We start from the raw sequence: 19,115 nt of genomic DNA, 5'->3' as shown, positions 1-19,115 counted from the left end.
GGGGACAGACAGGACACACTCAATTTAACATTGAGCTCTCTATCAGTGTTTAAATTGAATTGCCTCTCATTCCTTCATGGGTCATTATACACCTAAATACAGTGCAAGTAAAGCTTCTGGATAAATAAAATGTGTTTCCATTTTATAAATAAAAAAAAGATCATGAAAGATTCTGCTTTATCCCAGCTGCTTTATGACTGGGCGGTCAGTCACAGATCTTTAGGTGACTTCACCTTCTTCTTTGTAGGCTGTTGACTGCCCACTTGTTTTCCAGAGTCGACCCACTTGACGGTCCTGAGGCGGTCGTCCCAGTCTGGCACCTGGTCCACTGGCTGCTGGAACACCACCCTGCACAGCTTACACTTCATAGGCTGGGCAATCAGCACTACGGGCTGCTCTGAGCAGAAGGTCACGGTCACCTCCTTGGCACAGCCTGCATGGAGGTGGCCCACCTGGGGGGAGAAGGAGACCTGGGGGCCGTCGGCAGGCCACTCGAACCTCAGCACGTTATTGCTGCTTAGGTTGGTCATGGTGAAGGTCTCCTGGTAGGGCCTGGACACCTCACAGTCTCCAAAGAACAGCAGGTCCCCCTTACCTGGGGACAAAATACAAGGGAGGGACACATATTCAACTAAGGGCCTGAAGTAGTGGAAAACATGCACACATTTGCTGTATCATTCTACAAAGCTTTGAGGCCTTACCATCTGGTGAGTACTCCTTTTGCTGAGCCTTGCTGTTGATGTTGTCCAGGGAGATGACGTCATGGTAGCCCTCCCCCAGCAGCCGCACCACTGTCTCCTCATACTGGTTGTCCACCACTAGGAGGCGCATGTTGGCCTCGAAGCTCTGAGCCACCACGGGACTAAAAACCACCTCAAACTCTGCCTGCTGACCGCCTAACAGCACCAAGGAGGCAGTGTGCGCCATCTGTCTCTCTAAGGGGAGAGGAAAGATGGATAGGATGAACTTTACAGTTGAAACAATCGTATTACTATACAGTGTCTCTGCTGGTTTTCTCATGGACCAGTTGTATACTGTACCAACCTGTCCCGACCTCTGCATCTATCTGTGATGAGGAGATGTTGCTGCAGATGGTGTTGGGAGCAGCTCCCAAAGTGAACACCCCCATCTTATCCAGAAGATCAATGTGAATCTGCAAAGCAGTCAAATAATGCCAATGTATAAACAGCACTGTTCCATTTAATCACAACTATTTCAATGAAAACGTAATATAAACAGAGGATGTTCTCACCTGAGCAGGTACATTGACATCATTCTTCAGGACCAGGGGCAGGGTCTGGGCCCGGCCCACCAGCAGCCGTTTGAACTGCAGCAGAGGGTGTCCACGGCTGGTCCTCAGGACTGGTCTCAGAATAGTCACACTGGGCAGATTGCCATCACCCATCAGATCAAACACCAACACCTTGGACTTGGCCATGGGTTGCAGACTAGGAAGTACAGGAGAGTGAATGATGAGAGAAAACTTTACCCACACACACAGGTATGCACACACACACACACAAACTGAGGTATGTACCTGGTAGCTCCCTCCAGGGTGGCCTCAAACACAGCATGGTAGGTCTGCATGGTCTGAGGGGCAAATGTGATGATGGCAAAGGCATGAGAGTGACTGGGTATAGAAAGCCTGCCAGGCGTCAACTCAAACACCTCCGTGCTACGCACTGATATCTGTAACAGACAAACAGTCACTGCTTGCCCTGCTGCCTTACAGCCTACAAACACAATCAATCTCTGTTTCATAAACATGTTCATCAGAAAACCACCCGTACCTTCGTAAGGACAGGTTTAACTGTGAGGCTCAGCTCGCAGGGCACCTTGCCGTTGTTGGTGAGGCGGAAGCGGGCTTTGGCGGGACGACCCACCAGAACATTATTGAAAACAAATTTGTTCTCATCCTGGATATAGATGCCCATGGAATCACGGAACTGCTCACAGTACAACATAGTGCTGGTCTTGCAGATGCGGTGCTCCTCAAAAATAGAGGCAATGTCTTTGTATGCAATCCCTGTAGAAGAAACAAACATTTGGAAAGTGAGTCCCAATTTCAACATAAGCGCTCAGGGCCAGGGGTAACGTTACATCACATTTCCTTCTCAACCATTGCTAACTCATATACACACCTGACATGCAGACTTCAGCCACAAGCCGGTAGGGGATACCGCCTGGATTGTCTGAGGGGTCTCGGTCGGTGATGTCCAGGGCCAGACACTCCTGCCAGCGTCCTGCCTGCTCTGCCACACAGTCTACCGTGACCACCTGGTGAGCGCCCGGCGCCAGGATACCAAAACCAGGGACCAATGAGAACACGCCCATGGTGAAACGGGCCTGCACACCGGGGAAGAGAGGGAGGCATGGGGACGGGGCAGTGGTGGATTATGGATACATATTCAAATGTTTCTCTTCATTAAGGTCATTTATATCTGCTGAAGTTAGTCCCTAATTTTTAGGTGTGTTGTAATACTAGGAGGAACTCTTACCAGAGTGGACATGCCCATGTCCTTCTGGATGGATTCAGCTCGCCGCACTTTGTTTCCAGTGAGGGGTTTAGCAGAGTGGTTCTCACGTGATGTTCTCTTCCCCACAATGCTGCAGTGAGACATAAAGAGGCATTCCATGACTTTGGGTTATACAGAGAAAGAGCTAAAATACAGGAAGTATTAGGAGTGAGATACAATAAGGTCAGAGTTCATAGTGGTGATCATACCCTCTCCTCTGGGCAGGCTGTGGCAGATCTTTACACATCCTGCTGATGTTGAAGCGGATCTCAAAGTCTCCCTTGTTCTCTATGGTGAAGGTTTGTGTCTTGCGGCAGCCGTAGACTAGTGGGCCAAAGTTAATGTCACTGGAGGGCATGATGTTGTATTTCGAGAAGAGGGACTGGACTGATACTTTGATGGGAATGATGGCAATGGTCTCTCCACCCTCTGCAATATTTGGCTCAATCACCTGTGAGAAAAAGCAGACACCTTTAAGGCACCAGTGGATACTGAAACTGAAACAGCATACTACTGAAACTCTTCACAAGTTTTATTGGTTGAGTCTACTAACTTGACAGCGCAGAATTGGTTGCTCTCGGATGGACACCTCCTTGTTGTGGCGGAACACAAACTGGACGCATGTGGGCCGGTCGTTGGGGTTGAGGGAGCCCTTCTGTGGGGTGATGGTGAAGATCTGGTTCAGGTCTGGCACGGCTGGGTCTGTGGCCTCCAGGATAAACCTGGGAAAGTGGAGGCAGAGGGAGGGCTGGTGGATAATGTGCTTAATTTGGTAAAAAATTACATGATTAACAGTTAGCTTTAGGATAGTGTATGTTGATTGATACTCACTTGAAAGCTATCTCATATTTGCCCTTGTTTTTCATGTTCACAGAAAGCTTGACCTCCTCAGATACTTTGATGGTTCCAAAGTCTAGACCGCCGTCAGCCCCTAAAAAACAGACACACGTATGGTAGATCAAGGGAAACACCATTAATTTCCCTTTCACAAACAGGAAAAGGAATTCATCCAAATCAAAAGGAGCTGGTAAAATGATGCATGTGTGAAATAAACAAGCGTATCTGTCTGTGAGAACTCCTGTAAAGACCTTTAGGGAAGGTGATGTCCAGAGCCACGTCATAGGCCTCAGCAAGGATCTGTATGTTCTCTGTATGGACAATACCCAGGATGTTCTCCACATCGGACACCTAACACACACAGCAACACACAGACAGAAAGTCACACCACAACAATATGAGATAAACAGGAATAATGCAACATGATGATACCAATCATCAAATTAATTATCATCCAGTACTGTACCTCGAGGCGAATGGCTCTCTTCAGGTTGATGGGCTTCATGGCTCTGAAATGCATCTGCAAGCAGAACTCAGAGTGTGGCAGGATGATGCCCTGGTCCTGAGACACACTGAACTCATCCCCCAGCACCTCCAGCCCACTCAGCCTCCAGGCTGCAGGCAGCAGCGTGTTGTTACGCAGGCACAGATTCCTCGTGTCCTTCCTGAGATTCACAACCAGCACAGGGAGAATGGAGTATAGTGGCGAAAGTAAAATCAACAGAAAACTACCATGACAAAAACAAATTCCTCTACTTTGAAACTGACACGTTAAAAAGCACTACAGTAGTTCTGTGCAATGTGGACTACAGCATTAATTAATTCCCTGACCTGTGCAGTAGAATCTTATCAAAATGCAGCTGCTTGCGTTCGATCTCGAGCTCGGGCCGGACCCCGCGACAGGAGAAGCGGAAGATGGCTGGCTCTGGGTTCTCTTTAATACAGCACACCACACTGTCCTCTATCTGCCCTGGGCTCGTAGGGTACGCCCACACTGTCAGCTCCTGCAAGGGCACAACATGGATAAGTGGTACTCTGTGATTACCATACAAAGTTTCATAACAAAATGTGGTTATTACAGTTGTATACTGATAACATCAAAAATGTATGGATGTGAAACTGTTCATTGATATTATTAATGACAATGACACCTTCCTGGTATGTTTGTATCACAACTCTGACAGCTCAGACTACATTCAACTGTGTTATGAGTAGTTCTGATTGTCTACTTGTCTCTCGTTGGGCTTGAGGGTCATGTTGGGAGGGTCCAATAGGTAGGTGGTAGCCTTGGTGTCATGCTGGAAGCAGAAGTGAATCTCAGCATCCAGTGGGGAGTTGTTGTGTATCACCAGCCTTTCCATGTTCTCTGGATACTTCCTCTCTTTATACCTATGGCACAGACAGGTAACACACAGGCATGCATCACACATGTTGTCCTCTATGGAGTTACAGTGAATAAACTCACAGAGTAGGGTAGTGGAAAATAATCCCCTTACCTATCTCTGGTCTTCCCACAGAGCAGCGGACCAAACTCATAGAGGCCAGAGCGGATGATGTAGGTCTTCTGCAGAACCTCATCAGACTTAAGGACCCTCTTACTGTGGGCAAACACCATCCTGGGAGAGACCAAATTACACACACTCAACACATCATTTACAGTGATAATAAAACATATAAATCTATAATAAAACTTAGAACAGCTCTGACAAAATTCAGTTAGTCAAAAATTTGATTTTCATGTGTTTTATATATATATATATTTCCACACTATGAGGTTGAAATAATACTGTGAAATTGTGAAAACTATGATAATTCCCTTTTAGTGTAAGAGCTGTTTGAAAAGACAGCCTGAAATTTCAGCATGTTTCGGTGGGATGGAGTTTTGGAGTCTGGTGACATCACCAGGCACTAAATTAGCTAATAGACCAATAAGAAAGAGAGTTCCAAACCTTTCTGCCAATAACAGCTAGTTTTCCATTTTCCCCTCCCCACTCAGACCACTCCCAGACAGTCCTAGCAAAATTATTGTGTGAGAAATTGATCTTTGCTAAGCTACTTTTGTTTCTTTTTGACCATTTTAATTAAAAACTATCACAGTAAGGTACTTCATTGTTACCCTGGCATTTTTTGTTATTGAGATAAAAACAGCTGCATTGGAAAAGCTGCAATATGTAACTTTTTGGGTGACCTGACCAAATTCACATAGACATGTGTGTTATAGATCTCTCATTCTAATTGAAAGCAAGTCTAAGAAGTGGTAGATCTTTTCTATGTGTGCTATTTCTATGCTCCCCATTCTTAAGTTTTGTTTTTTAGTCTTTTACTGTCGGTTTTATACACCAGCTTCAAACAGCTGAAAATACAATATTTTTTGTTTATGGAAAATATATTTCACATCGGTTTAGATAGTACAATGATTCTCTATACTATTCTTGCTTGTTTTGTCACATAAACTGAAATTAGGCTAACTATTTGAATTTTAGCAACCAGGAAATGGCGCAACTTCTGCATAGTGCATCTTTAAGTATAGAAATTGGTTCTATTTCACAAATGTCTTCTAGAAACAAATAACAATACTCACTTTACATCTTTGCTGATGGATGGATATGCACAGATGCCCCTACAGTACATTTGGTACCGTCTCTTTGTACCCAACAACTCAAAGTTCAGTGTTTGGTCAAACTTGCCAGGCAATTGGGAGTGGAACCAGATCTTCAGCGTCACCTCTCCATTGGGTGGGACATTCCAGCGGAATGTGGTGAGCCTATAGAAAACAACACATTTAAGTCACATTTATGCACATTAGTGTATATTCTTATGTAGTGTATAGATTATCTTACCGCTGGTTGCGCTCCTGTTGGGACTCCTGTTGGCACTGCTCAGTGTCAGATAAGGGAGTCACAGCGTTGAGAGGAGGGGAGCGAGACTCATTGGACCTGGCCCCCTTTTTGGCTGGGGCGCGTCTCTTGTCTTTCTGACTCTCTCTGCCTGTGTCTGCCTTCTTCCCCCGTCCTTTGGTAGGGGTCACCACTTCTTCCTGTAAGACCCATTCAGTTAGACTCGACTATGATGAATAGCTTCATTAATTAAACCAAGAGAGGCTGCAGTGGCTCGCAGGTCTGTGTACCCACATCCATACCCACACATGCAATTTTGTGAGCAAAACATTTAAGCAGTTTTAGAGTTAATTTCCTGCAATTCTACACATTTTTCCATGGGGCGTAGAGAAGATTCAGCAATTTTATAACACATTTCTTGCAATTCTACACATTTTTCCATCGGGCGTAGAGAAGATTCAGCAATTTTATAACACATTTCTTGCAATTCTACACATTTTTCCATCGGGCGTAGAGAAGATTCAGCAATTTTATAACACATTTCTTGCAATTCTACACATTTTGCCATAGGGTGGACAGAAATGTTTGCAGCTTTTAATATGATATCTAAGTGAGAGTAACTGACAAAATCAATGGGTGCCCCCCGGGCGGTAATTCAACCATTAATAAGTTTAGATAGCTGGCCGCTAGACTAACTTACCAATCTAAAAAATGTTAGCTGACATGGGCAAATTGAGTGACTGTAAGTGACTGACATAAGAGAACAACTGCTGATGCACAACCAAATTTCGAAATTGCACCTTATTTATTCTACTATTCTAACTCTCAACAGTAAGTTGAGATCCCTACTGAGTTGGGCCGCCAGTTGTCCATCCCGGCTCTAGACATAGTGTTATTACTGTATCATCAATGGTGTTTTTTAAAGTGAGCAAGAAGTAAAAAAATAAACGAGTGAATATGGTGGCAATAGTGGTTTGATGTGTGAGGTTATGCTATTTTCCATGGGGGACCAATTATACCTTGACTGAGCCTTGAGCTTCAGCCTCCATGTCTGTATCCTTCTTCTCCCCTGTTGGATCCTCTGGAACTGAGGGCACCATGAAGGTGAAGCAACTAGTGATCTGCTGTGCACTGGGCACAGGCCTCTTCTTAGGGTAGGGGATGACAGAGAAGATAGTGGAGGGGGGGATAGGAGGGCCCTTGGGTCCCAGCCCTAAACCATCCAACACCTGAGAGACAGAGTAAGTGGACATCATGTAAAGCTTTTTTATCAAAGATCGTCATAGGGATAAAATATAAAATTAAGGGAGAGTATTACTGCAATAAATAAGGAAATAAATATCTACTGTACCTCTTCAAGAGGGGGCAGTTTGTTGCTCTTCAGGATCTCTATTCCACTAAGATAGTCCCTCCCAGTAACAGAAAGGAGGATGTGGGGCACAGTCTCAGGTGCAGCCTCCCTGTCCCCTCCCTCAGACCCCTCCACTGCTAGAAGGGCCTGGCTAGGGGCTGGAGACACCAGCTTCACATCTGTGGCATCTGCCTTCAACTTCTCCTTCTCCAAGCGCTCCTTCTCCTTCTCCACCTTCTCCTTCTCCCGCTCTTTCTTGGTCTTCTTGCCGGAGGGGGCCTGTCTCTCAGGGACTACTTCCTCTGGCTCCTGGATGTTGTCTTCAGAGAACAGGGGCTGGAGGAGTTGACCCTGGGCTCGGTCCCAGAACTGTAGGATGTGGAGAAGCTGGGGCTGGCTCTGCTCGTAGAGCCTAAACCGAGACAGCAGCAGTCGGTCACCCTCACTAGACTACAGGGAACAGAAGGAGTAGAGGAGTTTCAATTACAGGCCAGTTAAACAGCTATTAAATAAGTTTTATTCATCTGGGTGTCAGCTATTGTTTAAACAATATGAGGTACAATCGTAAAAGGAGGAGAGAAACTAGTTCATATTCAAAAGATGTTTGTCACGTAATGGCTGTGCGTTCTTATGCTTCACTTGGTATTTATGAGGGTATCTTACCAGCTCTCTCTCTGGGTCCTCGCTTGGTAATGGAGACTCATCCTGACCCCCTGCCTTGCCCTCTTTGGGCTTCTTCTTCTTGGATCCCTCCTCTGGTTCCCTAGTGCCCTCTGTGGGAGAGTCTTTATACTCCTTGCCGTCAGCACAGGAGGACATTTTTCTCCCATCTTTCACCAGCTGGTCCAGTTTTATCTCTGAGCGTAGAGCACTTGCAGACTGTCAGTGTAAAGTGGAAATAAGGGAGGAACACATTAAGAAATGTCGTTTATTATGCTACCACTTCTCCTATGCACTGCAATGAGCACCGTGTGATGCAGCTTTTTCTAAAGACATTTTTTTTTGTTCTAAATAGGACAATCAACAATTACAGAAATACTATTTTCTTTCCCCCCCTCCCCCAACTCAAAGATAAAGACAAAAACATAACAACAATCAAACATTAACAACAGAAAAAAGTCCTCACATTCCCAATAATAAAAATAATTAACAATTATAATGTGTAGTCACAGATAATGCAGATTTCGCTTCAACTATAGCCAATATTCACACAAAATAATAGAGAATATACAGATTTACAGTTCCAATGCTTCTATAATACCGTGTGACACAGTTGGCTGATCTGACGAAACACTGACCTGTTTTCCTCCAAGCTGACTCTTCTTCCCTGATGAGTCGTCCTTGGCAGGCTCCTTCTTGCCTTTCTTGTTTTTCTTTTTCATCTCCTCTTCTTCTCTCACTCTCTCTAGCTCTTCTTGTTGTCTCCTCTCTTCCTGTTCCCTTTCTGCCCGCTCTTGTTCCCTATCACATTTACATACATTAACATTAACATAAACTCTACAATTACATTCATAATTATTCACATTCCAGTCTGTTTAAACCATTCTCTCTAAGTCAGAAACATTGCTATACCTAATATGTGCATAAGCATTTTTCATCCAATACCTGCGCTTTCGTTCTCTCAGTGCCACAAGGTGTCTGAGGTCGATGCGCTCTTTCTCCTCCTCTGGCAGGGCATCATACTCCTCCTCATCCATTTCTTGCAAGCGCAGCTTCTCCTTCTCAGCGTGCTCCCTCTGTAAGACCTCTGTGAAGGAAGGAGTGTTATTACCAGTCACTGTAGTAATTACCTTAAACTATTGTTTAGTTTAGCACAGCTCCCAGCTCCTTTGGTCTAGCTTGTCCTCACCCTCTGCCTCTCTCTGTGCCCTCTCCTTGGCCTTGAAGGCATAGTAGTTGTTGGAGAGATTGACCATGTAGATGAAGGATCTGTTGTTGAAGGCCTTGAGGATGATCTGTAGGGTGCTGCTGGGGGAGAGGCTGTACAGCGTCTCCAGCCCGTCCATCACAACACCCCGGTGACAGTCACTCAGCTGCCAGGGGACAACACATACATCCCATTCATCATCAACACTCTTGAGGACCACACAGGAGATTCATTGAGGGTCCATCCCAGACCGAAGACTGGGAGGCCCATATAGGCTCTGTGTCTCTCAGTACTGTATGTCACCTGCAGTCTCTCTGAGAGGATGTCCACCAGCAGTTGGTCTGGTAGCAGGCAGCTCATCAGGCCCAGCTCTCCCACCTGGCTCACACTGATGCTGAGCTGCCGGTGGATAGGACCACCACCCTGCACAGAAAGCAAGCACTAATAAGAGGCATTACAAACTGTGTCCTAGCTTTGATATAGTAATACACACTATTGTGATGATCAGAGTACCATTGACGGGGCGGTGGGCTGTGATCCGTCGATCCTCTTCCCTCCCACAACACTGTTCTTGTTACGTGTAGAGATGGAAGAGGCTGGAGCTTTGGGGTCAATGACTTGACTGCCCTCAGCTGTGTGTTTGGCTACAGCCTCCACACTCAGAGTACCAGCACCCTGACCAGCAGGCCCCATCACCTCCACCACAGCCTGGGCTGTACACACACACACACACACACACACACACACACACACACACACACACACACACACACACACACACACACACACACACACACACACACACACACACACACACACACACACACACACACACACACACACACACACACACACCTACAGTTAGACAACTACAAACACAGCATAAAGCCTAGTTCGTCCACAGATAGTTTACTGTTAGGCTTTAATGCCATAAATGACCATTTGTTATATACAGTTATCATTAGCTGGGAGAGTGAGATACACCGAAAATACCTATCCATTAAGCTGAGACTCACCGGCCTCCTCCACCCTCTTCTGAGCATGCTCTATAGCAGCCTTGGCACACAGCTCTCGGGCCCGCAGGCCAGCAGAGGTCATCCCTGAGGACAGTGCCTCCAGCACTACAGCATCAATGCTCAGACACGCTGCACCATAGTATTTGGCCAGAGTCACTGCTGTGCCTGTTTTACCTGCACAGAGATACATGCAAATGGTTGAAAGAAAAAACTGAGTGTTGAAAGTGTTGAAATCTTTTGGTGGATGTGCCACTCTTTACCTGAGAGGGGAGCCCCATGCACAATGATTGCGATGCCCCGGCGGTTTCGTGCAGCCTGGCCCTCAGGTGACAGGTCAATGCCCATGTGGCGTGCAATAGCTCTGGACACTGGGTTGACCTCCAGGTCCCCCACACTGGCAGTCCTGCTTTCCACTGTGTCTTTGATCAGGTCTGTGACAGAATGCAACATGATACCTGCTGTCTTTGATCTCTATAGCTATTATAGTGTCCGTGGTATCCTGTGGCAAAGTTGTGTACTGTGAGCAGCGTGAGAGCTGTTCAGCTATTCTGTCTGTTTCTTCAAGGTAATCTGTACTGTCCTGAGTGTTGTTAATGTTATATATTTGGTCTTGTTCAGTACCTCCACATGGAGTCCCATCCTTGGAGGGAGCTGCCTCTTTCTCCTCCTCCACGAGTCGTTCTGGAAGGGGTGGGGTGGCTAGCTCCTCCTCCTGCTCTCCCTTATCCCCTGCCTCAGATGCCTCCTCATCTTTAGGGTAGCCAGCCTTGGACTCTGGGGAACCAGACAACGCTCTGCGTCAGTGAGAACTTCCATTACAGATGATCCCAGATCAAATCAAAGCTTATACTGCAGCTCAAACTAGGCCCTTTACACAGTAAGTCCCAGAGCTCACCCCTATGGATTATACATGACCTCTAAATAAGTAAGCCATCAGTAAATATTAATCTACTGCTCTGCAGAGGCTCCCATTTTGTAGATATGTCTTATCCATCCTGATAAGAGATAATTGAACAGTCTGGTTGCAGAATGAGAGTGTGGTTCCACTGCAGAGCAGACCTACCATCCTCCTCCTCACAGTTGTGTTCATTGTAATAGTCGATTAGCTCAGGAGGTAGTGACTCTCCCGGGGCGCGTGGGGGCAACAGCAGGACGTTCTGGACATCATACCCCTTCATCATACGCAGAATCTTAAGAGAGAGGGAGAGATTAAATCCAAACATTCTTTCTTAGTGCTTGAAAGGTAAGAAAACAGAAACGGAACAAAGGAGATAACTTAATGAGTTAAAAGAACCATGTCTTCCAGAGTGCACCATTAGAGGCAGTCAATTGATTTCACCTTATCTTCCTCCAGGTATTTCTTGTCAAACTCCAGGGAGTAGAACTCAATGGGAAAGGGGCAGGGGTTCCGTACGATCACTTCAGCCTCCTCTCCAGCACTGAATGGCAGGGTGGGTCCCAGCTCCAGCACAGAGGAGGAGAACTCTAGCTGGGGCTCCTCTCCCTGCCCCTGGGCCAGCAGCAACATCCTCTGGGTGCTTTGGGCCACTGACACCACCAGCCTCTGGCTGTATGCTCTCTATGGCGAACAACACAGTGAAGATGACAGTTAGAGTACATCCCAGTGAAGCAACCAGACACCATCTGCAGCCCAGCCAACAGTCTCTCTCGCAGTATTCCCTGTGGTGTGTCTCTCCCGGACTCTAGAACATTACTTAGACCAACAAGTCATGTACTGTAGAGGCTTAACCAAGCTTTTAGTTTAGTTCAGCTAATCTCCACGAGACACCATCAAGACTCTAAGGCAGCAGACCTGTCGTTGGGGTGTGTGTGGTGTGTGTGTATCTGATGTAGGAGATCCATACTGCAGCAGAGAGAGATAATACCCTCTGTGAGTCTGGTCTCTTATCTGTGTCTCCCAGCTCAACCTGACTCCATCATTCATGAGATAGATGAGCTCTGGAAATATTGTGCAAATGTGGACATGCAGTGTTAACAGAACAGACAAGAGACAGAGACAGGGTCAAACTGTTTCTGTCATTATGAGAGAACAGTGTTCCTTGTAGTCATGACAGCTTAATTATATTGAACTGTTATGGGCCCCTGGTTTTCCTTACCCCCTCGGCTGGGCTGAATTTGACCTGGACGTTGACTCTATCTCCAGGATACAGCACGCCTGTTGAAGGTAGCATTTCAAATACCACTGGAAGAGGACACTGTTCCAATCTGGCCTTCCGTCTCAGGTGGAGAGGGATATGCTTGTCAATCTACACACAGGCCATAGACACATATTCCTTGAGTTTTTAACAATTATTAACAGGTCATAAATAACAGAGATGCAATATCTATACCCTAGACTAATTAGAGAATCCCAAATGAATAACTATATGGATAACTTCATTACTGAAGAGGAATATATGTATCATGATGTCGGTATGCTCTGTAATACTAGGACGTCTTATTGGTAAAGATAAAGCCCAAAATATGAATGAGAGGAGCATGACTGCCCCTCAGTAGACTCAGTGTGGGGCCTGGGGTCTATAATTATCCTCTGAAGACACAAGACAAGAAGACAAATGAGCCAAATCCTTGCAGCTAATGCCCTTAATATCGCATTTTAAAAGCTTTAATCCATCATAAAACACGAGATAATGAACAAAAATGCACTTAATTAGCTATTTGTGTTAACGGTAACAGCACATCATTTAGGTTAAACACACTCTATTTGAAGGTCGTGTTATTTTTTACTCTACAGTGTTGCTGCTTACTGTTTGGCTTTTCCTGCAGTCAAATGACCAAATCGTCCTCTAGTGACCTCATGGGTGGAATGTTTTGAATATGTTATATTAATAAAATACAACGCTGAAAATCCAATGTTTCTATTTAAACGGTTTTGTTACATTTCAGTCTTCTGTGATGTATATAAAGTGTAATATTGGGATGCAAACTCAAAATGTAACACATTTCAACTCTGTATCTGACATGGTACTTGTGTCTTCTTTTTCTAAGTCCATAACCATGTGTGTGAGGTGTATACTTTTGCTTCAAAGTAGATTTTAAGACTACCAAGAAACACTCTGTGTGACCCTGATTTAGCCCACTGCAGTAAAAGGTTAAAAAGCACAAGTATCTAAAATACCAGGAGGCAATAGAGTACAGTATACTGGTGCATAAGTTGTGTAGTGTACCTTCTTCCTGGGCCGTTGCTCCTCTGCGATGCTCCACTCACAGGGGACAGGCTTGGGGTTGAACAGCTGGACGGTGGTTACCTGACACAGCCCACACTGGATGCTGTCAAACTGCAGCGTATCCGTGGAGACTGTGAGGGAGGGCATGGTGACTACGGCACACAGATGGACCTGCACTGCAGGGCCCCCAACCACCTGGTAATCACAACACACAGCATAATGACACCATGGCACATTCAGCCTGTTTGACCTTAGAAAAGATGGGTCTAAATATTTAATGTGGTGGAAAAGCAATAAAACTTCAAATACACTCAAGAAGCTTCAGAAAATAAATTGGATACCATGAAGTAGAGAACTACAAATACAGTTTCCTTACTGTACCTGTATAGGCATGACAGTGTTGATCTCCCCTAAATTCAGATTTGCTCCACGTGGGTCAAACTTCACTTCAAAGGTCTCAGTCTCACAATAGGGCAGATTCTTCACTCTATCCAGCTCTACAACAAATCCTGGGGGAAAAAAATCTATTGTTAAAAATGATCCATAATATCCCCCAAACAGCCACACAGCTCCATATGTAGCTACTTTAAAGAATACTGGAGAACCTACCCGTGCCTGTGAGTGGGCGGCGGTCAGCCCGGAAGGACACAGACATGGGTCCAGTGTTTGTCACTTTGACTATGTGGTTAGGAACACTACCATGGATCACATAGCCAAAATCCAGTGTGTACTCCGGTAGGAGGAATCTAAACATGAGACACAATGAGATCCCACTTTCAGTAATGAGTCACATATACAGTATGCATAGCCATGGAGGAGAGATGGTGCATTTGCATGAGAGCCTACCTGCTAAGCTTCTTGCGCCACTTGCTAGTGGACGCAGGTGTGTCTCTATTGTCCACTTGTCTGTTCTCAACAGCCATGGCATTCTGTTTCACCAAGAGCCTCTCTACCTCCATCTGCAGCAGGGCATCATACTGCACACAGAGACAGAAATCAATTTTCACACACATCTGTCCACACAGCACAGATATCATGTCTGCCATACAAACTGAACACATTAGCTTTGTTTCGTCTTATGAAGACAATCATAATGGTGAGATCTATGTAAAAAAAATATTTTAATACATTTTCGAATAAGGCTGTAATGTAACAAAATGTGGAAAAAGTAAAAGGGTCTGAATACTTTCCAAATGCACGGTACATGAATCAAGGTGAAAGTGCTGAGTGATTGTGATACAATAGGTACTGACTGTAGGGATGTAGTCCTTGTCTGACAGGAGGCCATTTCCAGTAGCAGGCCGGCTGATGCCCACATCCCTCCTGTCCTCCTCCAGAGCCTCCTTGGCCTCCTTCACCACTGCAGTATACCTCTCATCATCTACACAATACAAGAATAGCGAGTTACACACTGCAACAAAACAGTTTAAGAGTATCGAGATAGACCTCCACAATGACCAAAGGCACATACTGAGCTCTCTGGGTAGGTCCAGGCACACCCTGGGGAAGATGCCCTCTCCTCTGAGAGTGATGCTCTCTGGCTCAAAGAAAGCCACCTGCAGCTGGAAAGTCTTGTGGAAGACCTCAGGGACCCCAGGGAGATAGTACACTGAAAGCTTCTGCTCTGCATTCGCCTCGGTGTAACCCTTTGAGTAATGAGAGACAAACAAAGGGTTACATAAAATACATAAAAATGGTATCCACAAGTTCATCTGGCTCTGCCAAAATCCCTTGAAAGTAACTACATAAAGGGTGTATGTAGTTACACTAAAGGATTGGTAGAGAAAGCAGACTGTAAAAGGGAGGGATCCCCTGTGCTGTGGGCTGTCTCACCATTCTGGGGATGACCAGGGGATGTCCAGGCCGAGGGTCCTCACACACATCCTTCTCCCCCAACAGAGCACTGAACTGAAAGCCCACCTTCCCTGTGTTCCTCAGGGTGATCTCTGCCTCGGCCACATGGTCAAACAACTGCAAGAGAAAGAAGAGAAGAAGAAGAGCGGGAATGGATCCAAACAATGTATGCTGAGCCGGCAAGGAGAAAATTCTGCTGATTCACTCCTTTAAAAATAAAAAAATCAATAAGTCCTTGTTTGAATATCAATGATAATTGCCTGAATGCATTCATTGCATACCCAAACAGGGACGAATGAAAAACACAAGCAAAGAAAGCCAACAGAGATACCTCTATCCTTCACAAGTGAACTGGACTCAACTAACACAGCCTCAGGGTGACCATAGTACAAATACCTGAAGGCCAAAGTCTATCTCTGTTCTGTTCAGGCTGTAGGTGACTAGTGAAGCCTCTCCTTTGAGTGTGATTTCATACGTGGGGCCCTCCTCGACCTCACACAGAGCCAAAACCTGACCACTGATGTCAGCATGACCGTAAAAGGAGAAGGACACCAGCTGGCTTTCACCTGGCTGCAGCACTCCATATATAGGTAGGATATCAAACACCTGCATCAAGGAGAGAGGGGAGACATATAAGGAGGTATACAGTAGGTCAGAACAATGATAGACCGATAGAGAAAGGCAAGGACATATGGATAGAACAATAGTGAGAGGGTAGGGGATGCACAAAGGAATAGTTGATAAGAGGTGAGAAACTTTGATTCAATACTATAATTCAATTCAACAATGTTCTCTGTTGGTCCAATGCAGCCATTTTATCTCAATATTAAATAATTTCTGAGTAACAATTAAGTACCTTACTGTGATTGATTTCAACTAAAATGGTGAAAAATAAACGAAAATAGCTTCTTAGCTAAGATCAATTTCTCAAACAAGAATTCTGCTAGGACTGTCTGGTCTGGAGGGGAAAAGTGGGGAGGGGAAAACTGAAAACTAACTGTTATTGGCAGAGAGGTTCGGAACTCTTTCGTATTGGTCTATTAATTAATTTACCACCTGGTGATGTCACCATGGAAGGCCAATACTCCATCCCACCAAAACAGAGAGGAAAGCTTATCAGCTGGGCACCTGATAGTGTGTACTGTACCTCCTCCACTCCAACACTGGGGTGGTCCTTTGTAGTGCGGCTTGCTGTGCCTGTGTTCTGATCAATACTGGCTGGCCGATGTGCTGGTGAGGTCCTGTTGATCTTCTGTCTGCTGGGGTTGTAGCTGCCTCGCCCCTGGCTCTGCCTCCCCTCTGTGATGAGAGTGAGGGTGACTGGAGCTGACAGGGGATCTTTGGGAGAGCCCTTCCCCTCCTTAGTCTCATTCTCTTGGTCGCCCTTCTCTTCCTCCACCTTCTCATCCAGGAACAGTTTGGGAACCTCAATTTCCCTGAAGAATAAGTATATAATGTGTTATGTTATATCTACAGTATTGAACTGTAATAAAGACAATTCACTGGATATTCAATATTGGATCAAGTAAGGGATCCAAGTAACAGACACATTAACGAAGTAAAAAATAAAGTTTAATTAGTCTATTAAAATGAGCAATAAAATAAATTAGTGAAGGAATTCATACTAGCACAGTAAGTCCTCTCAGACGCTTCCTGATCTTCCCCCAACAACACTCTCTCGTCTCTCTCTCTCCCTCCCCCCTCCTCGGTAGCTACATGCTTGGTACATCCATTACAGAATGCTCATTAATTACTGGCATTTTAATAGAACTGCTCCAATGGACTGAAAACATATTTTGCAAGAAAGGGGACCGGACAGATGTTGCCAGATAATAAATGAGAGAAAAACATACACATTGACAGAAATGTAGTGAAATGGTGACATAGAGAAACACACAGATACATACAGAGATACAAAATACAAGGAGACATGGTGATGAAAGAGACAAAGCAGGTAGCGCCTGCAGACTATAGTAAGAGTAGGTGTTTTGGGAAGTAACAGCAGGGGGCAGTGTTGTTGTTCGTGCCACCAGCAAAGAGGTAAAATTAATATAATCCAGAGGACCACTGTCAGGAGGAAGCACCATATTTTCTCTCACTATACAATATAGGATTTTAAGCTTTCTATCTTGTCCCATTGCTCTCATTTGTAAGCATTTATGTGTGTGTGTGTGTGTGTGTGTGTGTGTGTGTGTGTGTGTGTGTGTGTGTGTGTGTGTGTGTGTGTGTGTGTGTGTGTGTGTGTGTGTGTGTGTGTGTGTGTGTGTGTGTGTGTGTGTGTGTGTGTGTGTGTGTGTGTGTGCATCTGTGTGTCTGTGCACGAGTGTGTGTATGTGCTGACATTCCATCACACTAATCCCCAGACACCTCGGAAGTCTCTGGAACAAATAACATTTCAATTACACAAAAATGTCAGCAGAGAGAGAAAAGTAGATTTTTTTTTTTTATATCGTTAATGTAGCCCTCGAAGCCCAATGCCTTTTCAAAGATTGTCTGAAGTGAAGACCCTCTAGGGAGACGCCTGAAATGATTATTCTCTGCTATAATTGGGCTAGATGCTGACAATCCAGTTCTTCAACCATTTGGAATTATTTCCAGTTAATGTGAAGTTTAAAAAATTGGATTCTATATGCAGTCACTATCGTATGAAATAAGCCTGCTGTGAATATCTGATCTCAAATATCTCTCTATATGTTGGCATGATATAAATACATTATATTGCTCATTCTATTCAGATACAGGGTGCAAGTACTGGAGCTTGGTGAACGGCAGGATCAGACCTGTTTGAGTCCACTCTGATGTCAATGTTTCTATTTTTGGACAGGTCCCATCGTGTATCCCTCTCCTCCTCATGTGTGGTCACTCTTCCCTCACTCACGTTGGTCTGCTCAGGAAACCTGAGGAAGTGAAATCCATCAGCACCAAATCAGAAATGGACAGCAAGGCCAACTGTCCGTCAGCAACATATACACCGTAAATCAGTTAGCTAAGCGGATGAAAATGATGCAATAATAATAGCAGGATCACCAATGATTGAATTACTGATAGGTATTTAATTAGCAGGTTGGCCTGTGCATTGTGTAAACCAAGTGAATATTGATAGGAAGGGTCATCCACTTCTAAGGGGTGGGTCTGGAGAAATGAAAAGCAGGAGGCTGAGTGATAAATCTTCAATGGCCTGCACTTTAGCCCCACGGACAGCACTATTGATTCTTCTGAGGCAGGACATGGCAGCAGCTGAAGAACAATTAAAAACTATAAAAACTCAACAATACGCTGCCAGAGATTGGAGCTGTATTGACAGCTCAGATATAACATCAGAGCCAGCATGGACCTTTTGACTACTTTGAGTGCTTAGAGTGTAGTATTTTTTATTTTCTAGTTCACTTATAACAATTTCTACAATCAAATTATTTTGCAGAAAATCTGTTATCTGTACACACTACAGAAACCCTGCTGTGATCACAAAAAGCAGAACATCATTGATATGGAGTCTATATATCTCGGTGCATAATGAACTGATATCTACTGAAGGCAACTGCATATTGTGTAGCTGCTTGAGGTTCATATTCCCTCAAAATAGATAGCTTGAAATAGTAGCCAAATAGTTGTAGTGTAACAGATTGGATCCCTTCTTGACTGGTGTGAG

At 44.9% G+C, this 19,115-nt stretch overlaps 1 protein-coding gene across 2 annotated transcripts in view; it reads right to left on the bottom strand.

The window, feature by feature from the left end:
* Positions 1-19,115, bottom strand: part of hydin (HYDIN axonemal central pair apparatus protein) — a 75,651-nt gene that overhangs the window by 12,871 nt on the left and 43,665 nt on the right. The window contains exons 24-65 of one of the 2 annotated variants that reach the window (XM_055940244.1): positions 18,247-18,363; positions 16,614-16,902; positions 15,863-16,072; positions 15,446-15,583; positions 15,084-15,258; positions 14,866-14,993; positions 14,459-14,589; positions 14,222-14,358; positions 13,994-14,121; positions 13,613-13,807; positions 12,542-12,691; positions 11,764-12,003; positions 11,488-11,614; positions 11,046-11,198; positions 10,685-10,855; positions 10,425-10,598; positions 9,922-10,121; positions 9,712-9,849; positions 9,391-9,574; positions 9,147-9,288; positions 8,840-9,002; positions 8,205-8,420; positions 7,542-7,991; positions 7,210-7,419; positions 6,194-6,390; positions 5,935-6,117; positions 4,850-4,969; positions 4,583-4,742; positions 4,185-4,357; positions 3,820-4,018; positions 3,605-3,704; positions 3,348-3,447; positions 3,070-3,238; positions 2,726-2,967; positions 2,499-2,607; positions 2,142-2,346; positions 1,791-2,026; positions 1,538-1,689; positions 1,253-1,448; positions 1,045-1,153; positions 702-935; positions 234-595 (exon numbers count right to left, since the gene is read on the bottom strand). In XM_055940244.1, the coding sequence (XP_055796219.1) occupies positions 234-595; positions 702-935; positions 1,045-1,153; positions 1,253-1,448; positions 1,538-1,689; positions 1,791-2,026; positions 2,142-2,346; positions 2,499-2,607; positions 2,726-2,967; positions 3,070-3,238; positions 3,348-3,447; positions 3,605-3,704; positions 3,820-4,018; positions 4,185-4,357; positions 4,583-4,742; positions 4,850-4,969; positions 5,935-6,117; positions 6,194-6,390; positions 7,210-7,419; positions 7,542-7,991; positions 8,205-8,420; positions 8,840-9,002; positions 9,147-9,288; positions 9,391-9,574; positions 9,712-9,849; positions 9,922-10,121; positions 10,425-10,598; positions 10,685-10,855; positions 11,046-11,198; positions 11,488-11,614; positions 11,764-12,003; positions 12,542-12,691; positions 13,613-13,807; positions 13,994-14,121; positions 14,222-14,358; positions 14,459-14,589; positions 14,866-14,993; positions 15,084-15,258; positions 15,446-15,583; positions 15,863-16,072; positions 16,614-16,902; positions 18,247-18,363 (7,612 nt within the window). The remainder of the gene's footprint in view (positions 1-233; positions 596-701; positions 936-1,044; positions 1,154-1,252; positions 1,449-1,537; positions 1,690-1,790; positions 2,027-2,141; positions 2,347-2,498; positions 2,608-2,725; positions 2,968-3,069; positions 3,239-3,347; positions 3,448-3,604; positions 3,705-3,819; positions 4,019-4,184; positions 4,358-4,582; positions 4,743-4,849; positions 4,970-5,934; positions 6,118-6,193; positions 6,391-7,209; positions 7,420-7,541; positions 7,992-8,204; positions 8,421-8,839; positions 9,003-9,146; positions 9,289-9,390; positions 9,575-9,711; positions 9,850-9,921; positions 10,122-10,424; positions 10,599-10,684; positions 10,856-11,045; positions 11,199-11,487; positions 11,615-11,763; positions 12,004-12,541; positions 12,692-13,612; positions 13,808-13,993; positions 14,122-14,221; positions 14,359-14,458; positions 14,590-14,865; positions 14,994-15,083; positions 15,259-15,445; positions 15,584-15,862; positions 16,073-16,613; positions 16,903-18,246; positions 18,364-19,115) is intronic. The other variant, XM_055940245.1, reaches the window with a different exon arrangement.

The sequence above is a fragment of the Salvelinus fontinalis genome, chromosome 12 (genome assembly GCF_029448725.1).
Source record: "Salvelinus fontinalis isolate EN_2023a chromosome 12, ASM2944872v1, whole genome shotgun sequence".
NCBI lineage: Eukaryota > Metazoa > Chordata > Actinopteri > Salmoniformes > Salmonidae > Salvelinus > Salvelinus fontinalis.
This window is presented reverse-complemented; position numbering and strand designations above follow the sequence as displayed.